Source organism: Echeneis naucrates, chromosome 5, assembly GCF_900963305.1.
Source record: "Echeneis naucrates chromosome 5, fEcheNa1.1, whole genome shotgun sequence".
Lineage (NCBI taxonomy): Eukaryota > Metazoa > Chordata > Actinopteri > Carangiformes > Echeneidae > Echeneis > Echeneis naucrates.
Genome location: NC_042515.1, coordinates 24,755,475 through 24,774,956, shown reverse-complemented (window position 1 = coordinate 24,774,956; position 19,482 = coordinate 24,755,475). Strand labels below are relative to the sequence as shown.

At 41.5% G+C, this 19,482-nt stretch overlaps 1 protein-coding gene across 1 annotated transcript; it reads right to left on the bottom strand.

Moving 5' to 3' along the window:
- Positions 1–444: 444 nt before the first annotated feature.
- On the bottom strand, positions 445–2,539 carry LOC115044269 (uncharacterized). The gene is made up of 6 exons (XM_029503240.1): positions 2,477–2,539; positions 2,237–2,373; positions 2,053–2,146; positions 1,340–1,502; positions 940–1,004; positions 445–786 (listed from the first exon to the last, which is right to left on the bottom strand). Exons 1-6 carry the CDS (start codon positions 2,537–2,539, stop codon positions 445–447), a joined length of 864 nt encoding a protein of 287 aa, XP_029359100.1.
- Positions 2,540–19,482: the final 16,943 nt, after the last annotated feature.

Genomic DNA, 19,482 nt, shown 5'->3' with positions numbered 1-19,482 from the left:
GGGAGTGAAGCTCACTTGTAAGCTCCTCCAAATCTCCTACAATTGAGGATACCAAACTGTTAGAAATTCCACTCCCTTGTAATTTGGCCACGATGGATGCACACATTTCTTTGGTTTGATCTTTAGAAAGTCCTGAATCATTGCTCTCAGAAGGAACACTAGTAGAGCTACATTCATCTGGGGGATTAATTTGGTCCTCCAACGCATGTGCCTGAGATGAAGTTGCAACTACCCAACACGCAAGAGTTGAAGCTTGACCAAATCGCTGGTAAGGTGCTTCCGAAAACCTGCATAGGTTAAGAACTGGTGCCTGCAGCCTTGCTGAGAACATAACAATTTGAACTTGGGTCCAGGATAGTAACCATGTTTAACTCTTAAATGTGAAATCAACTGCTGACTGCTGGGATACAACTTCTGACACATGAAACAGGTCAGCATTGTCTCCTACTCACAGAGTGAGAGTGCTACTGGCTGGTTAAGTAGTCTGGCTCTTAGCTCTTTAAATCTGGGTGACTCCCTCATTTTCCCCACATCAATGTTATACACTGTTGTCTGCAGAAATGTGTAAAAATTCACAAGTGCAACATCATAAGACACATTAAACACAAAATGTGCTTTGAAAACTTCATCGAATGCCCCAAGGGAGCGGTTTGCCTGGCATGGGATGAGATGTTTATCCATGGAGATGTAGAAGCTGTCAATCTTGCTCTTCTGATGCCCAACAGCGAGGAGGTACGGCTGCCGACCCTGCTGGTTGCGGAGGTGCTCCTCCAAACTGCAGCATGACTAGAGTTGAGATAACAAAACTGGACATTAGACAAGAATAAAGTGCACCCCAAGAGAAAACTACATTATACTACATAACTTCAATTTGCTCTACTTTTTAACAACCCTCATTTACATATTAAATCATAAAAATCATCTTAGTAAAATAATTACCTTATGAAAGATGACAAGTCTCTCAACTGCATCACACGCACTGATTTTTGGAGACTTCAACCCCCCTGGTGGTGGTAGAAGGAGATGTATCAGCAACAACAGGGAGGCCATTTCTTGGTCAAAGGCTGAGAACAAAGACTTACAATAATCAACTGAAGACTATTCAAATTGAATGCTTTAAGTCTGAATTACTACAAGTAGGCATTAAGAGTTTTAAACAGCGAATCATTATCCACATTTATCTCAAAAGTCAGAACTTTCAAAAAGATACACAGAACAAACAAATGTGCTCATACACCAATTTTAATCATATAATCATGAAAACAACAACTGTAACAGCAAGTAAAGCTTTTTAACAAGCAAAACAAACACAACTCACTCATTGCCTCGTCGGGGTCACTTCCTGGGGGACTTTCTGCTGACTGCACCAAGCGTTGCAACTCTGGTGTTGAAGTGAGCTGCTTAGCCTCTTTTATGATGTTTGGCTTGAAGAACACATCCCATTTCTGAAGCAGTCTGGAGGATGTCTCATCATCAAACAGGAGCGTGAGGTCTTGATTGACCTTTACGAAGGAAGATTAAATTAATACTACGGGAAATACTTTAAAATTTCAAGGAATCTTAAACATCTGATTCAAAACTTACCAATCCCTTCGTATCCAAGAATCTTGGGAAGGTGGAGAGGATATCAACAGTTCTGCCTGGATCATTAACAAGCCTCTGACGGTGCTGAAAGGTTTCTCTCATCTTCTGAAAAATCAGGGATTTGTCTGTGGTGTAGTTGAGCAAAGACATGGCTTCTTGGCAAGCATCACCATCAAGCTGCCCGTGAACATTAACAGTCCTTTGGAAATTTGGGCCTCCTGGAGAAATGTCAATGGAGCTATTTGGTGGTGTTGCAGACCCTCGACGAATCTGCCTTTGGACTGTTTTCAGACGCCAAGAAATGTACCCTGTGTTGCTTGCAGCATCAAAGAAATGTTCCTGAAAAAAAATTAATGCATTGTCATACTCAGCTCTTGACAAATCTCAGAATTCAAATGTCAATGTCATGCACACGACTTTGCATCACAACATGCAAGTGTCATGCAAACAATAATAATAATGACTTACATAGCCTTTCTTGGAATATGGATCCTTGAGGGAAGGGAACAGCGTCACTATACCAAGAGCATACTCTTCTCTGATTGCTTTAGTGGGGAGGTTCCTGAGAGGGCATAGTAAATTAGTAATCCAAATATATGCAATGGCCAAGCAGTTATTTGGTGTAAATAAAAAGAATATGAAACACACATACCCATGGTTATCAATCATGTGAGCCACCGGGATGTTAACCATTTGCCTTCTTGCAGCATCTGTTAGGGTTTCTGTGTTTTGGTACTCCTGTAGTACTTGTTCACCACCGGACTTGCCTCTAAGCACAGTTTCAATCAACTAATAAAAAACAAAACCAAAAGAATGTCAAACATTGTTAACAGTTTTTCTGGAGGCTGAAAAATGCAAAAATGTTAAACTTGTGAGAATCATGTCTCAAAACCTGTTCAGCAGATGCTGCATTTGTATCCTCAAATCGTTGTCTCTTCCTGGGGACCTCATCCATGTTTATAGTTGATGTACTTGAGCTGAAGCTTGAGTCCGACTCAGAAGAAGATGACAAGGACCAATCAGAAAATTCTAAAGGAATTAAAAAAAAAGTATTATCTTATTTCGTAGGGTGTAGCGAGCTTGATTATACTTGCCTATTTATCTCACCATCATTTGAGAAAACTGTCAGCGCCACATTTCCTTGTCCAACCAGGTCGCTGAATATTTCTGCATCAACTTCGGTCCCTGTTGCATCCTTGTAAATAATTTGGGCATCGGGTGGCAGGCAAAATCTTTCAATGACTGGACAAGATAGTAAGATAAGACTATTAAACTATTTTGATAATTGACATCAGTTTGCACAATTTTTTGAGAAAAAAGTAAATTCTCTAATTTCAGCTCCTAAAAAGTGAATATTTTTTTAAATTATGAGCTGGCAGAAAGAGGTTATAAAACAGCATGGGTGTATTTTTAAACTTTTTTTTAAGTCAAGTTTAAAAAAATAGCCTAACTTACCATTTTCGTGGAATTGTGGAACAGTCAAACTGTCCTTCTACCTCAGCCAACTTCACATACTTCTGCTGTCTGTTGTGCTTTACCTGAACCAGCATTTTTTTACTTGGACATTCAAAAAATATTCACAAAGTAAATTAACAGTAACAGGAATAAGGGTAAGTTAAGTCCCAGTCACACAAGACAGGCGAAACACATGTCTACATGTTGAGACATGTTTTTAACAGCAACCTTCATGGTCAACTACAGTGAAGGCATTAACAAAAATAAAACAAGACCGTTCACTGCAGCCTCAAACAAGACTTTATAAAGTAAAAAAGATAACAGCAGCTTGTTGTTATCTTGTCATTGATAGTTGCAGACAGGTTTAGTAATTAGCGGTTAGCTAATTAAGCTAACGGTACCATATCTTGCTAGCTCACCACATGTGGACAAATTTGCTGTTCAGTCCGACAAACAAGGCTTTGTAACGCATATATATTCAACGTATTATTTTACATACTTCAGTTCAAACTATCAATTCATAATTGTTTAGAGAATTTTAACTAAATTTCACTTTCCGTGTTTGACATGCATGAGGAGGAAAATGGCGCTGACTCACTTCTCTCACTGAAGAAGTGAAGTTCAGGGAGCAAAGGCGGAGCTTAATTACGTCTTAGCAGAGTTAAACTAACACTGATCTGATTCACTCTCTGATATAACTCCGACTCTGGACACCATTTTAAACCAAATGTGTTCATTTTACACTTTGGGAGTTAAAATCAACTCCCAGATGTTTAACCCTGACATTTTAACTCCCCAATTTTTGCTGTGTATATGGTGGCATTCTGCTGCTAGACTAGATCCATTTCAACAAGCCCATTCTTTGGCTCTCCTGGATCACACATAAATTAACTCACAGAATTTAAAAAAAAAAAAAAATGCTTGAGTACAGGACCTGGAAGGCTTCGTTGGCACTATCATGGAGCGTTATGGAACTCCTTCACAGACACACAGGATCTCATCACCACCGAGGTCTCTGTGTTTGAGTCTATCGATAAAAAAAGTGGATCTGCTCAGCTTACTGTACCAGGAGTTCTTACATCAGCAGATCAATGACCTGCAAATAGCTAACGCTGACGTCTCCTACATTACAGCAGAGGTAAACCAGAGCAAAAAAGAAAATAAACTTAAAAAAGAAACTGTCTTTGACATACAGTCCCAGGGGTATGTAGGACAATCTGATCTTTTCTGGAATCCCAGAGAGCTCCCAGGACAATCCAGAGGCCTGAATTAAGAACTTGATGTCATCCACTCTCAAACTTCCAACAGAAACTGTAAACAGCACCACATTTCACCACGTCCACCGACTCGGACGCCAAGGGGGAATCCGTCCCCCATACCATCATCGTGAATTTCAAACATTTCCAACAGAAGGTGCTAGTTAAGAGCACAAAGTGCAAACTCAAAGGCACTACTTTCACGATGAACGAGAGGTCAAAAGTGCTGTACCCGATCCCGGGATAAGTGCCATAAAAAGTATATGGCTTAATTAAGTAAAATTTATATTAAAATATCCATCATCATAAAGATTAATATATGGCTATGTCACCTGTTCGATCCTATCCAATAACTGTATTTTTTTTCTTTTCCAGGTCTTGATATTCAATTTTTATGATTTATCCTGTGACTTTGCTGTACACACATCCTTCAAATATTTCCATTCAGTTGGAGAGTCCACTGAACTCCATACATACGGATAGCAGTAGTAGGTTACATAGAGACACATGCAGACCATTCTCCATATTCATAAACAGATGGGCTCTCCATGTCTCACTTACATATATTATCCTGGAATGTGCATGGCACACGCTTGCGGGCCAAAAAAAATTAATTATGGACTACGTCACAAATTTAAAAGCAGACATTTTCCTCATTCAAGAAATCCACCTACTAGATTCAGAAGAAAAATCTCTTACAAATCAAAATTTTAACCAAATCTTTTCATCCTGTTACAATAGCAGACAAAGAGGAGTATCCCATTTGGTCCATAAGAGACTACTATTTACTTTAAACAATAACTGACACAGAAGGCCGATACATCATTATTCAGGCATAAATCTTTAATAAATTATACAAAATTTTTTTTGGAATTATCCGACATCGGCCACCTCAACTACGATCATTGGAGGGGACTTTAACACTGTCCTGAAAGCCTCTATATTGTTCGCATAATTCGTGGCGTACAAAAAAAAAAATCACAATCAGCTAATTTCCTACAGGACTATATGGATGACTTTGTGATGGCTGGAGACTCCAAAATCCTACAGAGAGGGATTACACCTTCTTCTCCCCAGTACATCACTCTTTTTCGAGAATTGACTTTTTCTTTTCAAACATTTCCATTTGAAAAAAAAAAAAAAAATCAACACCAGTATTCACCCCATTATTATCAGTGATCATGCACCGGTGTCCCTACACTTTCAAATAAAACCCACCCTGAAACCGTCATCCACTTGGCGCTTTAACTATGGGATCCAGAATGTTGCTTGTTAATAAAGAAAGAGTTGGACATCTTTTTGGACGAATAACGCTTCAAATTTATAGCCATCTCTCATTATGGAAGCTGGGAAGACCACAATCAGAGGAAATAATAAAGAATAAACTCAGTTTATACTACAACAACTCAAATACCAACATAACAACTAATCGGACAAATCAATTCCAACGCAACAAGAAAAAATCAGTTTTAGCTGCATTTCAGGGCTCAAACGGCAAATATACACAATCCCCCCAGGAAATCAAGCATATCTTCTATAGCTTTTATCAAAACCTGTATTTGACAACAAACAACCCAAAGCCTGACCATTGATGAACTATTAACTGCATTGGAAAATATCTAAAACATATGCCTGCAGGTGTTGCAACCACACTCGCTATGCTCCTCTCATGGTTGCTGTCCCAAAGTCCAAATTAATGCGAAGACAGGTAAACCGGGTGAGGATAAACACTTCTTTATTCAACGATCATTGGAGAGCATTACATGCAAGCGCCGTGTGTGAAAATGCTCTGGACAACAAAGAGAGGTCCCAGTCTTTTGTACCCCCGGATTTCCCTATGTTTTTTTTGTTATATTATCCTATTATGGAGTTGTTTTTCCGCTTTCGAATGACAGTGAGTCTTTGCAGCTCTCGGATCCCCCTCCCCTTCTTTCTTGTTCTGAGCAGTTTTCTCAAGGCCATTATTAAATAGGTTGTTCTGCTTTGCACAAGCAGTTCCTCAAGGCCATGATTACGTAAGCTGCTCTGCTTTACTGTTATACTACTAGATTATGATTCAAACATATTATATGAATTCTTACTATTGTTACAGTACCGGATTATGATTCAAACATATTATATGAATTCTCACACTTGTTACAGTACCAGATTATGACTCAAACATATTATGTGAATTCCCCACACAGGCAAGGCTCTCCTTTGGCTTTCCTGCTGAATTTAGGAAACATTTCTGGTCAGTGCTGGCACCTCTATTCTTCAGGAAAGTGACAGAGATTAAAAACACATGAAAGGAATACAGCTACAATTAATTTACTTTTAAAACCAGAAAAAGATCCAATAATCCCTTCTAGCTATCGCCCTTTGTCATTGCTCAACACCAATATCAAAATAATTTCTAAGGCACTTGAGTCTATTGTTGTATTTTGGATTCTGAAAAAGCCTGACAAAGTTAGCAGGTCCTTTCTCTTTTGGCTTTGGAGAGTCATTTATCCACTGGGTGTCCGCACTGTATAACTCACCTGAGGCTACATTCACCACAAATGGGATCACATCACAAAGCTTCACTCTGCAGAGGGGAACCAGACAAGGATGCCCCCTCTCTCCCCTACTGTTTTCTATATTAATCGAACCACTGACATCAGCAATACGTCAGAAGACTAATATCAAAAGTATCTACTCAGATGTCTCTGAAAACAAAATAATTTTTTATCTTACTCTACTTACAACAAGCAAATAACTGCTTTTCAAATTTGCGGCCGAAATTGGTTTCCTCAGGAGGGTGGCTGGAGTCTCCCTTCGATAGAGTGTGAGAAATCCCATTCGGGAGGGACTCGGAGTCGAGCTGCTGCTCCATCGCGTGGAAAGATATGTAGATGGAATGGCATGATATAACAATGATAATTAAGCGGCTGGCGGTTCTTGAGGATTTGGGTGAATGAATGGCAGATCGTTTATCAAGAAATAAACGCCACCTTACTTGGAAGACGACTCAACTGGCCACGGAAAGAGCAGACGTCCGACGAGAGCGGCGGCTTCGAGGTCCTTCGTCGTGGCCTCCCAAGGTAGACTGGTCCTTGGCTCGTTATTAAGTTAATATCCGAATTATCCTTCTCTTTCCTGATGAAAACAGACTGGAGCCGCGGGCGGTACAAGCGGCCGTGGTTACCACGAGTTGCTGGAGGCTGAGTGCCGTGTAGCCAAACTTGTTCCGGTCTCCAGCAGCTTCAGCTTTAACTTGGAACTTAGCCCCTGTAGCTTAGCAGCTAAATTCTGCATTCTGAGTTTCTTTTTCTGCTGTTGTTGTGGCAGAAAGAGGTGGAAAAGAGGAAATCAGGTTGTCCGGACACAGGTGTCAGATGGGGAATCTCTTTATTCACATCAGCCCTACTAACAACGTAGTCAGAGACAGAACCCCCGAGCTAAACATTTGACATGCTTCTTATACCCAGGACTGGTTAGTGTGTGTGTTGTGTGGATAGCCTTCAACCTTATCTTGACCTTCAGCCAGCGACTGTGCAGCTCTGTGTGTGTATGTGTGGTGTAGTTCTCTTTCTTAGCACCCAGATGTCTTCTACTTATTGTTTTGACTTGTTAGGCGCCAGAGTAGGTCCTCATGACCTGATTCTCATATTGACGCATGAACAGAGACAAGGCCTCTGAACCTTTCTCCCACACTGTGGTTGTTATTGCTTCGTCAGGTCTCCTGGGGAAGCTCTTCTCTTCAGAACTTCCGCAGAACTCCCCAAGACTTCCCAAAACATTTTTTAATTTTGACTACTTTTATTTGGCGACTGACCCATGGGTGTGGTCTGCTTGTCGGCGCGAATTTGGTCCAATTGAATTTCTCTCTCTGGCTTCTTGGCGTTAGGGGACAGTCTTGGATTTTGATTATGCCTTTCATTCACCCAAGTTTGAAATTACATCTTACACAGAGAAATATGTGACTTTGAGTACAGTTTCTCCATACACCATGGTCGATTCAATGGGCGCGGGATACATCATCTTCTGCAAAGCACAATCAAATGGTTATCTTGTGCTTACATCATCACAAAACACACAATACAATTGAACAAAGAAAAGAACATTTCCGTGTATGTTTTGATTGGTTAGGAAGAATCAGAATTACATGACTACGGGCAGTGTAGGAAGTATCTTTCTCTTTTCTCAGACATTTATGAGTGGACCCAAGTATGTAGGAATGATGTAGTGGCAACACGCCATTGTTTCCGATGACTCGCCATCAGGTGGTGCTGTGGCTGTGTGGTTGGAGTAGTGCGTAGAAAAACGGTTCGAACAGCTACGTAGAACTCTCTTTGCAGGGAAGTCAGTCAGGTGTCGTTGCAGTCTCCTACTTACTCTGAGTATTCCTATATTGTCAATCCGTGTGTCCTTATGAGTATGGATACATTCCAGGGCAGCAATTTGCGTTCGCTGTCTGATAAGGTTATCAGGTCAGCCTGAGTGGAGGGTCACAGAAGGGGTACCTCTCTGCGGGTGAGGCAGGTTCATGTTGATTTATGGCGTTGACTGCAATTTATGATCTTGGGAAAGCGGAGTCTCTAGATGCCCTGTTTGGTGCCATTAGCACTTAACAGAGACCTGAGAAATCTTGGTTGGAGGTTGAAGTTTGAGGGATGTGGGGGACTGGAATCTCCACATCCCCCTTTTCTTCGGACCTCACAACAAATAAAATCGGCACTTAAAACTGCATTTTGTGTTTACTTGTGAGTTATCTTATAAGTTTATTTAAGTTTGCTTGATCTGAAATTGCCAAGAGTGACAAAGGTGCAAAAAAAGTAAGAAACCGGTAAGGGGGCAAATACTTTTTCACAGCACTGTATAATCCCACTGCAATAGAAGGGAGGAAATCATCTAACATGTAACAGACTAAAAAGGATCCTAATATGAAAAATCTACTATTTATAATGTAATGCATTTCCCTAAAAAGAAAAGATAAACGACGATAATTAAAACAAGATCAACACCTCCTTAGAATGCGTGACTGCTGTATTTCTTCACAGCCTAGCCTTTTTGCCAGAGGAGCTCAGAACTTAAATGACAGTGTGACAAAATGTTAACTCAATATGCGCACTCAAAATAGAAACCAGCCATCATAAATTAATATTAATTAATAGACGACTATGTGCTTCTTATTTAAAGATAAGTCCTAACTCAGAACAAACATAAAAATGAACACTTCTTTTCAGCTGATGTGGCTGCCACAGTCCCATATACTGTAGTAATGTCACCATAAATGATATTAAACCTTTTCCGGTAGGATGTCTTCGCATTGTTGTTTGTATTGCTTCAAAACAGGTACTCAAAAGAGAGAACACAGAAATACACATTTAAACACCTGCAAAATGTTACACTTTCAACATTTAAGTGCCTCTAGTGTGCTTATTAGAGCACAAGAAGAAAAAGTAGTGGGCAACACTATAGCAAAAACACCAGATAACCTGAGAACCTGGCCACTTTAACAGTGAGATAAGTTATTAGACAAGCCAACAGTGCTCAAGTTCACTTTGAAGGTAACGATATTGACATCCCATGCTTATTCTGTCCATGATCAACTTTATAGTGTCCTATAAAAAAATTAAGCAAAATCAGTGGCTCAGCCAAGTTTATTGTAAGGCATGATTCAGTCAATACACTTAAATCAGATTTACCTTACCTTAGATTTACTTACCTTTCACCTCACTGGCTTTTCTGTACCTGTTCAGATGGATAATTATAGGGTGGCTGTAGGAATGGAAGGAGAGAAATGGTGATCAGCTAGGGGGCAAAGGGAATAGAAAATACATGACATCTTTAATTACTGTGGCGTACAGAGGACTAATAAGAATTCTGTTATATTGTGATCAAACATATGGGGGTCGTGAGCCAGTATGTTAGGCTGACTGATTAAGAATGAGACCTGTGTGACAGCAGTTCTCTGGCAGGAAGCCACTCTGCTGCTGACAGAAAAAGCAGAGACAATCCCAGGTGGATCCTTACAGGTATGTTAACCCACCTGAGATCACCCACAAACACATGACCCAATAGTAACCTACAATGTATTATATATTTGTTACTGACCTCTATGTAGGTATGCCTGTGTGGGAGTGTCTGTGAGTGAATTGCAGGATTGCCCTCACCTGGACCCATAGGGATAAGAGGAGCAGAGGGAAAGTGGCTCTCGCTCCCTCTTGCCAGTGAGGCAGCAGCACCAGCGAAGTGGCAAACGACAAGCTGACTGTCGTCAGAGTTTTGTGTGTTTGAGACTTAATTAATCGTAAACCATCCTGTTTTTGAGAGGATCGTTTTCTGTTATTTCGTATATCGTCCTTAGATGTGTGAGGATTGATTTCTGGTGTGCCGCTGACCTGAGTTTCCTTATTAAAATACCTAATTTGATGCTTATACCTACCAGTCTTTCTTGTTTAACCATCTCTGCACGTTCTTTTTGTTTAAAACTACTACATTTGTTTGCCCTGAGATACCACTAGCCCTCAGGACATAACAATATTATATATATATCTGAATAACTGCAAAGAACATAATTAAAAATTTCATAAATATGGTCCAAAAAAACAATCAATCAATCAGGCCAATTGCACAGATATTGGTCTGCATCTGTGAAAATGTGATAAATTTCAGAGATAGCTCAAAAGACAAGGCATGAACAAACACACATTACTTGTACAATGTACAAGTTCTCTACAATGACCTAGCTCTACTTTTGATCAATTTCTTGTTTAGTAGGTGCAAACGTTTTTTTGAAAGCTGTGTCCAAGTTCTCGGCAATAAGTCACACTTATTTCAGGTAGGGGTTGGCCTTTGTCACCAATCCTGTTTGTGATTTTCATGGACAGGATATCGAGGTGTAGTCGTTGGGGAGGAGCTGAGGGTTACATCCCTGCTTTTTCCGGATGATGTGGTCCTATTGGCTCCATCGGTCTGTGACCTCCAGTGCTCACTGGACAGGTTCGCAGCCGAGTGTGAAGCGACTGGGATGAGGATCAGTACCTCTAAATCGGTGGCCATGGTTCTTAGCAGGAAACCGGTGACATGCATATTCCGTGTGGGAAATGAGTCCTTACCCCAAGTGAAGGAGTTTAAGTATCTCGGGGTCTTGTTCACGAGTGAGAGTAAGATGGAGGATGAGATTGGCTGGAGAATCGGAGCAGTAGGGATGGTGTTGTGTTCGCTCTACCACACTGTTGTGATGAAGAGGGAGCTGAGCCAGAAGGCAAAGATTTCTATTTACTGATCAGTCTTTGTTCCTGCCCTCAGCTATGGTCATGAGCGATGGGTCATGACTGAAAGAACGAGATTACGGGTACAAGTGGGCGAAATTGGTTTCCTCAGGAGGGTGGCTGGAGTCTCCCTTCGAGAGAGTGTGAGAAATTCGGCCATCCGGGAAGGACTCAGAGTAGAGCTGCTGCTCCTTCGCGTGGAAAGGACCCAGTTGAGATGGTTCGGGCATCTCTCCCAGCTCCCCTTCTCTCTCCCTGTCCTCATCCTAAAGGTGGTGACTCATCGCCATCCCATGTTCCCACAACGCCTGCTGGTCCCATATCTTCATGAATTCTGTGCTACAGCTCATCTCCGTGAACTTCATGCAGCAACATGTTCCTGCCTACACCACCCCCACCAAGCCCCCGCTTTCTCTTTTTCTCTTTTTCTCTCTCTCTCTCTCTCAACCCAACCAACCAGTCGAGGCAGATGGCCGCCCCCCCCGAGCCTGGTTCTGCCTGAGGTTTCTGCCTCTTATAGGAAGTTTTTCTTTGCCACTGTCGCCAAGTGCTTGCTCATCGGGGGATCTGTTGGGCCGCTTTAAATAATTTTATAAAGAGTTTGGTCTAGACCTGCTCTTCATGCAAAATGCCTTGATGTAACTTTGTTATGATTTGGCGCTATACAAATAAATCTGATTTGATTTGATTTTGATTTGATAAGGATGCCACTGGGATGCCTCCCAAGGGAGGTGTTCCTGGAATGTCAAGCTGGGAGGAGGCCATGGGGCAGGCCGAGGACCAGGTGGGGAGATCATATCTCCACACTGGCCTGGGAGCGCCTTGGCATCCCCCAGTTAGAGCTGGTCAATGCGGCTGGGGAAAAGAAAGTTTGGGGTCGTCTGCTGGAGCTGCTACCTCCGCGACCCGGCCCCGGATAAGTGGATGAAAATGATGATGATGATGATGGTGCCAGATACCGCCTACACAATTTTAGGCAAGTGGTCATTATGCTGAACAGTATGAGCCATGGTCACAATAACATTGCCAATTTTGTGGCATTGTTGCAGACTCTGTACTTTGCTAGTATGACTCTTATATTTTGTGCTCACTTTTCTTTTTTCTCCTCTCGATTCAGGCACTCATTAGTGTCCACTGAAATATTCAATAAACAAATGTTACTGACAGTAAAAGGTCTCTCAGAATATAACAGTAATTAATGGTGATTCATGATAAAAATATAGTTGTGCGGTTCACTATAGTTCACCAGGGAGGCTAAGTATAGTATAGTAACATTTACTGTAAAAAAAAAAAAAATGTTGGTTTAATTATACTTCATACTTGGTTATATCTGGTCTAAAGTGCTGCAAACAACAAATATGTTTTAGACATACAGGTGTGAATTCAAACAAATGCAACAGAAGAAATCTATGAGTCTGTCTTCTGTGCACTCAAACGACTAAACCAGTTTCAGACTAGTGTCATAGCTTTTTTCTCTTCAGACAGTGAATGAGGAGGTTCAATTAATCCAAACCAAGCTCATTGAAAATTATACACATTTATTAGATTGTGCTCCAGCTCTGAGCACAAGCCCCTATTTTTCACATATAGGTTTAGGGTAAGTGATGGGATAAATCCTTTATTTTGCTGATTTCAGAGATAGATGTTGGTCTGACTAAATAAAGAGAAACATAAGGCATTGTTCATGATGAGATAAATACAGAACTATCCAAACATTTGTAACTTTATGTGTTATTGTGATTGTGTAATTATTTTCTGATTTACTATCCCATATCAAAGTGAAGAGATGTGGAGTGATAGACGTAATCAGCTGAGATGGAGTTTACAGTATTCTGAATAAATGGAGCCCTGGGAGACATTTTTAAAACTTTATGTGGAAAAACACAAAGATGTAAAAAGACAGAAAAGCTTGAAAATTGTCCCGCTTTTCCATTAAAATTAGTGGTTATAAATGGGTCTTTGAACCAGGACTAAAGATATTGTTGCAGTGGCAGACTCATACAAAGGCACAAAAGGCTGTTTGCTTCTTTAGAAGTGTTCCAGTCTCCATGTGACACACTTATAGGCTGAATGTATATATATTTATGTATTCTCTATGCATATACATATACATATACAATTTGTTGAGTTTATTGGTTGCTGGTGGGAACGAGTATTTTTGCTTTTTTGTCCATTTTCGATAAAAACCCTAGATTTAGCCTATAACATGATCTGATTGCACTATTGAATCAATAACAACAGCGTTTGTTTGATTTAGTAGAAAATTGTTAAGTGATTTGTTTGTTGTTGTTGTTGTTGTTTTTTTATTAATGCACCGTCAGGGGCTGATTCCTTTTAGCACACAATTAATGTGGCTCTGCTGTTCCTTCAACCAGATTGGGAATCTTAATCCCAATTTTAGAGGAAAAACAACACTTCAAAACGTTAAAGTACTAAAAACGACATTGTATTAAATATGAGAGGAGACAACTTGATCACCTATTTATCCTCTTTTCCTGGCTCTTTCATGCCATTTGAGGACAGTGCTGGATTGTATTAGAAAAGGAGAACCTCATTTATTTTGACATCAACTGCCCAGCAGGCACGGAGGCGAGCTGGCAATGCTGCTGATGGACTAGCAAACGCCTCATATTACCACAGCCCCCTGGTCCCTCTGTGGCTTCCCTCATGAGCCCCTTGCCTGTCATCAGCCCCTGCATTCCCTTTCCATTACTCTCCCTTTTCAGGCGGAGACTCCCAAGGGTGATAGGGAGGCATTGGGTGACTGAGAGCAAGAGTAATTAAAAGAGTTGATTAGAGTGACGGAAGGAGGACACCCGGGGAAAAAACAGGAATCTCTCTCATGACAGAGTGAAGAAGACAAGCAAACTAGGAAATATAGAGTTGAAGCCCATAAACCCCAGATAAGTCTTCACATTAAGATTTTTTTGTCCCCCGTCTTTCTTCAAGTGGGGCAGAATCTCAGGGGAGACACTGTCACACAAGTCCTCGAAACACTGCACAGAGCTGAGCAGAGATACTCCACTGAGATCTATTGAAGGCAATGCTATAAACACGACTCTAAGGCCTACTTCTCCCTGTCACATTACAGAAACAACCACAGTCTGAGAACACTTTCACATTCAAACCATACACCACAGTAGATACAGTACACTATATAGTATACACTGTATATTCAAAATTCAATTATTCATTGTTAAAATTTGAGCACCCATAAGCACTCCAAATTCAACAAATGTGAGCCAAATATTTATATGAAATTCATGACAATCATGGAAACAGTATGATAGTCAAATCAAATCAAATCAAATCAGATTTATTTGTATAGCGCCAAATCATAACAAAGTTACATCAAGGCACTTTACATATAGAGCAGGTCTAGACCAAACTCTTTATAAATTTATTTAAAGAGACCCAACAGATTCCCCGATGAGCAAGCACTTGGCAACAGTGGCAAGGAAAAACTTCCTTTAAGAGGCAGAAACCTCGAGCAGAACCAGGCTCAGGGGGGGCGGCCATCTGCCTAGACCGGTTGGGTTGAGAGAGAGAGAGAGAGAGAGACAGGCAGGCAGGCATTGGAGGGGGGGGGATGTAGGCAGGAACATGTTGTTGCATGAAGTTCATGGAGTTGAGCTGTAATACAGAATTCATGCTATATGGGACCAGCAGGTGTTGCAGGAACATGGGATGGAGATGAGTCACCACCTGCAGGATGAGGACAGGGAGAGAGAGGAGAGGAACTGGGAGAGACAGAGACTTTGGCAGAACATGGTTAATAAATGCAGTATAAATGCTTAGAACTGGGTGAAACTGTTTTGTTTTGTTTTTTTTGTTTTTTTTTTTAAGAAGGATGGTTTTTATCAGCACATGCAAGGAGGGAGTTAGAGAGAAAGAGGGAGAGAGGGTGACAGGGAGAGACAGAGAGCGAGAGAGAGAGAGAGAGAGAGAAGCTCAGTCCTTCCCCCAGCAGCCTAGGCCTATAGCAGCATACCTAAAGAGCAGAGGACTTTTTAACTGTACGCTCTGTCATACAGGAAAGTTTTAAGCCTGGTCTTGAAAGTTACTAAAGAGTCCGCCCCCCGGACCGATGCTGGGAGTTGGTTCCATAGAAGAGGAGCCTGATAACTGAACGATCTGCCTCCAGATTTACTCTTGGAGACTCTAGGAACCACAAGTAAACCTCCATCTAGAGAGCGGAGTGGCCTGCTAGGACAGTAAGGAACTATGAGCTCTCTGAGATACGATGGAGCTTGGCCATTAAGAGCTTTATACGTTAAAAGAAGGATTTTGAATTCTACTCTATATTTTACTGGCAGCCAATGAAGAGCAGCTAACACGGGAGAGATGTGATCTCTTTTCCTAGTTCCTGTTAATATTCGTGCAGCAGCGTTCTGAATTAACTGAAGGCCTTTTAGAGATTTGTTTGGACATGCAGATAGTAATGAGTTACAGTAGTCCAGCCTAGAAGTTACAAATGCATGGACTAGTTTTTCTGCATCATCCTGAGAGAGGATGTTTCTGATTTTCCTAATGTTTCTCAGGTGGAAGAAAGCTTCCCGACTAACTTGTTTTATGTGAGGGACAAAGGACATGTCCTGGTCAAAAATTACTCCAAGGTTTCTTACAGTGGAGCTGGAGGCCAAAGTAATGCCGTCCAAACTGATGAGATGATTAGATAGTATTTTTCTGAGGTGCTTAGGACCGAGTACAATAACTTCTGTTTTGTCAGAGTTGAGAAGTAAAACATTTCCAGTCATCCAGACTTTTATGTCTTCAAGACATGCCTGCAGTCTGACTATCTGACTGACTTCATTTGGCTTCATTGATAGGTACAGCTGAGTATCGTCTGCGTAGCAGTGGAAATTGATGCTGTGTTTCCTGATAATGTTGCCTAGAGGAAGCAGATAAAGCGTAAAGAGGATTGGTCCAAGTACCGAACCCTGCGGGACTCCATGACTGACTACAGTACATGAGGAGGAGCTGTTGTTTACATGAACAAACTGATGTCTATCTGATAAGTAGGATTTGAACCACTTTAGTGCAGTTCCTTTAATTCCAATTTCATGTTCCAGTCTCTGTAGTAAAATATTATGCTCTATGGTGTCGAATGCAGCACTAAGATCTAGAAGGAGAAGTATGGAGGCTGATCCATTGTCTGAGGCCATTAGAATGTCATTGGAGACTTTAACCAGCGCTGTTTCTGTGCTATGATGGGCTCTAAATCCTGACTGAAACTCTTCAAACAGACTGTTCCCATCCAGATGCTCGTGTAGTTGTTTTGCTACAGCTTTCTCAATGATTTTAGAAATAAATGGAAGGTTCGATATGGGTCTATAGTTTGCCAAAACATCTGGATCAAGATTAGGCTTTTTAACCTGGGGTTTGATGACCGCAGTCTTAAGTGCCTGAGGTACATAACCCAGAAATAAAGTCAGATTAACCAAATCTAGAATAAACGGCTCAATTACATAAAAGATCTCTTTAAAGAGGCTAGTTGGTACTGGGTCTAATAGACAGGTTGACGGTCTGGATGATGAAACTATAGAAGCTAGCTCTGAGAGATTTAGAGGTGAGAATGATTCCAGATGTAAAGGAGGCGCCGCAGCTGATTCAGCAGTTGCCGTCTTCAGAAGGGGATTTTTATCTAACGTAGGCAAGAGCTGATAAATTCTTTCTCTGATCGTGAGAATTTTGTCTGAAAAAAAACTAATAAAATCATTACTGCTTAGAGCTAAGGGGATCACTGGTTCAACTGAGCTATGGCTCTCTGTCAGCCTGGCAACAGTGCTGAAGAGAAACCTGGGGTTGTTCTTGTTTTCTTCTATGAGTGCTGAGTAATATGAACTTCTAGCACTGCGGAGAGCTTTTTTATACGTTTTTAGGCTGTCTTTCCAGGCTCTGTGAGACTCTTCTGACTTACTGGAACGCCAGTTTCTTTCTAATTTCCTTGATGTCTGCTTCAAGGTACGGATTTGGTAACTATACCAGGGAGCCATCCTCCTCAGATTGAATACTTTCTTTTTGAGAGGGGCAGCATTATCAAGATTCGAACCCAGTGTGGCCATAGTGCTAGTCACAAGGTCATCAACCTGCGTATGGGAGAAATGCTCATTTAAATTTAGATTTAGATATGGCATTGTTGGGAATGATGACCAAATGTTCTCTTTAAATTTAGCCACAGCAGCTTCAGATAAACATCTTCTATAGCTGAATTTATTCCTCAATGCTGTGGAGCCCATTAAAGTAAACTCAAATGTAATAAGGTAATGGTCAGACAGGAGAGAATTTTGGGGAAGAATTGTTAGCTTGTCAATTTCAATGCCATAAGTTTGAACAAGATCAAGGATATGATTGTAAAAGTGAGTGGGTTCATTCACATGCTGGGAAAAGCCAATTGAGTCTAGTAGGGAAAGAAACCCAGAACTAAGGCTGTCGCTTTCTACATCAACATGTATATTGAAATCTCCCAGAATAATGATTTTATCTGTACTAAGTACTAACTCTGATATAAACTCAGAAAACTCTGATAGGAATTCTGAGTACGGACCAGGTGGACGGTATACTGTAACTAACAGAACTGGTTTTTCACCTTTCCAGTCCGAGTGGGAGAGACTAAGAGTGAGGCTTTCAAAAGACCTGAAGCCAGATTTTGGTCTGGGGTTGATTAATAGGCTTGACTGAAATATTGCAGCCACCCCACCTCCTCGACCTGTGGTACGAGGGATATGAAAGTTAACATGAGTTGGGGGTGTAGCTTCATTAATGCTAACATACTCATCCTGCTGCAGCCACGTTTCAGTTATACAAAATAAATCAATATGGTGATCAGCTATGAGATCGTTAACTAGTAGAGATTTTGATGATAATGATCGAATGTTCAACAGTCCACATTTGATCGCAGTGTTATTTGAGACTAAGTTTGTGGCTGTTTTAATTACAGTTAGGTTTTTGTTTTTAGCTCCTCTTTTGTTTAATTTGAGTTTATTAACTTTTCTAAATTTAGGTCGTCGGGGGACAGGCACAGTTTCTATAGACCTAAACATAGACAGAGACTCTATTCTATTCTCGGCAGATGACCGCTCTGACTGAGGCGCAGAGGAGCGTGTTAAACTGCGGCTCTGCCTCCTGGTCTCGACCCGGGATTGTCAGGGTTTTGGATTTCTAATAAAATCGGCCATATTTCTAGAAATGAGAGCGGCCCCGTCCACGGTGGGATGGACACCATCTCTCCTAATTAGACCAGGTCTCCCCCAGAAAGACTTCCAGTTATCTATGTAGCCCACGTTGTTTTCGGTACACCACCTCGACAGCCAGCGGTTAAATGACGACATGCGGCTGTACATGTCATCACTGGTCCGATTGGGGAGGGGGCCGGAGAAAACTACAGTGTCCGACATCGTTTTAGCAAAAGTACACACCGATTCCACATTCATTTTTGTGACTTCCGACTGGCGAAGTCGGGTGTCGTTACTGCCGACGTGAACTACAATATTAGCATATTTACGTTTACCCTTAGCCAGCAGTTTCAGATAAGACTGGATGTCGCCTGCTCTGGCCCCCGGGATACACTTCACTATGGCCGCCGGTGTCGCTAACTTCATGTTCCTCAGAATAGAATCACCAATCACTAGAGTCGGCTTTTCAGCGGGTGTGTCGCTGAGAGGGGAGAACCTGTTGGAAACGTGAACTGGTCGGTGGTGAGCCGGGGGCTGTTGCCTACGACTATGCCTCTTGTCTCGGACAGTCACCCAGCCGCCCTGACTAGATCCCGGCTGCTCGGGAGCCACTGGGGGGGAGGAAACTATCTTAGCTGCCGTATGAGCTCGTCTAGGTTGGTCCGCACCGGCTACAGGGGGGGGGCTAACTACACTAGCATAAGTTGGGCTAGCTAAAGTGCGGAGCCGGGATTCTAACTCATTAATCTTCGCCTCCATTTCTACCATCATCCT

Bases quoted from the DNA above. Each gene is read 5' to 3' on its own strand.
- LOC115044269 (XM_029503240.1), bottom strand. From the start codon at position 2,539: ATGGATGAGGTCCCCAGGAAGAGACAACGATTTGAGGATACAAATGCA. The intron at 2,374-2,476 runs GTTTTGAGACAT...GTTTTTTATTAG, and splicing joins ATGCAGCATCTGCTGAACAG to TTGATTGAAACTGTGCTTAG. The intron at 1,005-1,339 runs GTGACCCCGACG...TACCACCACCAG, and splicing joins AGCAGAAAGTCCCCCAGGAA to GGGGGTTGAAGTCTCCAAAA.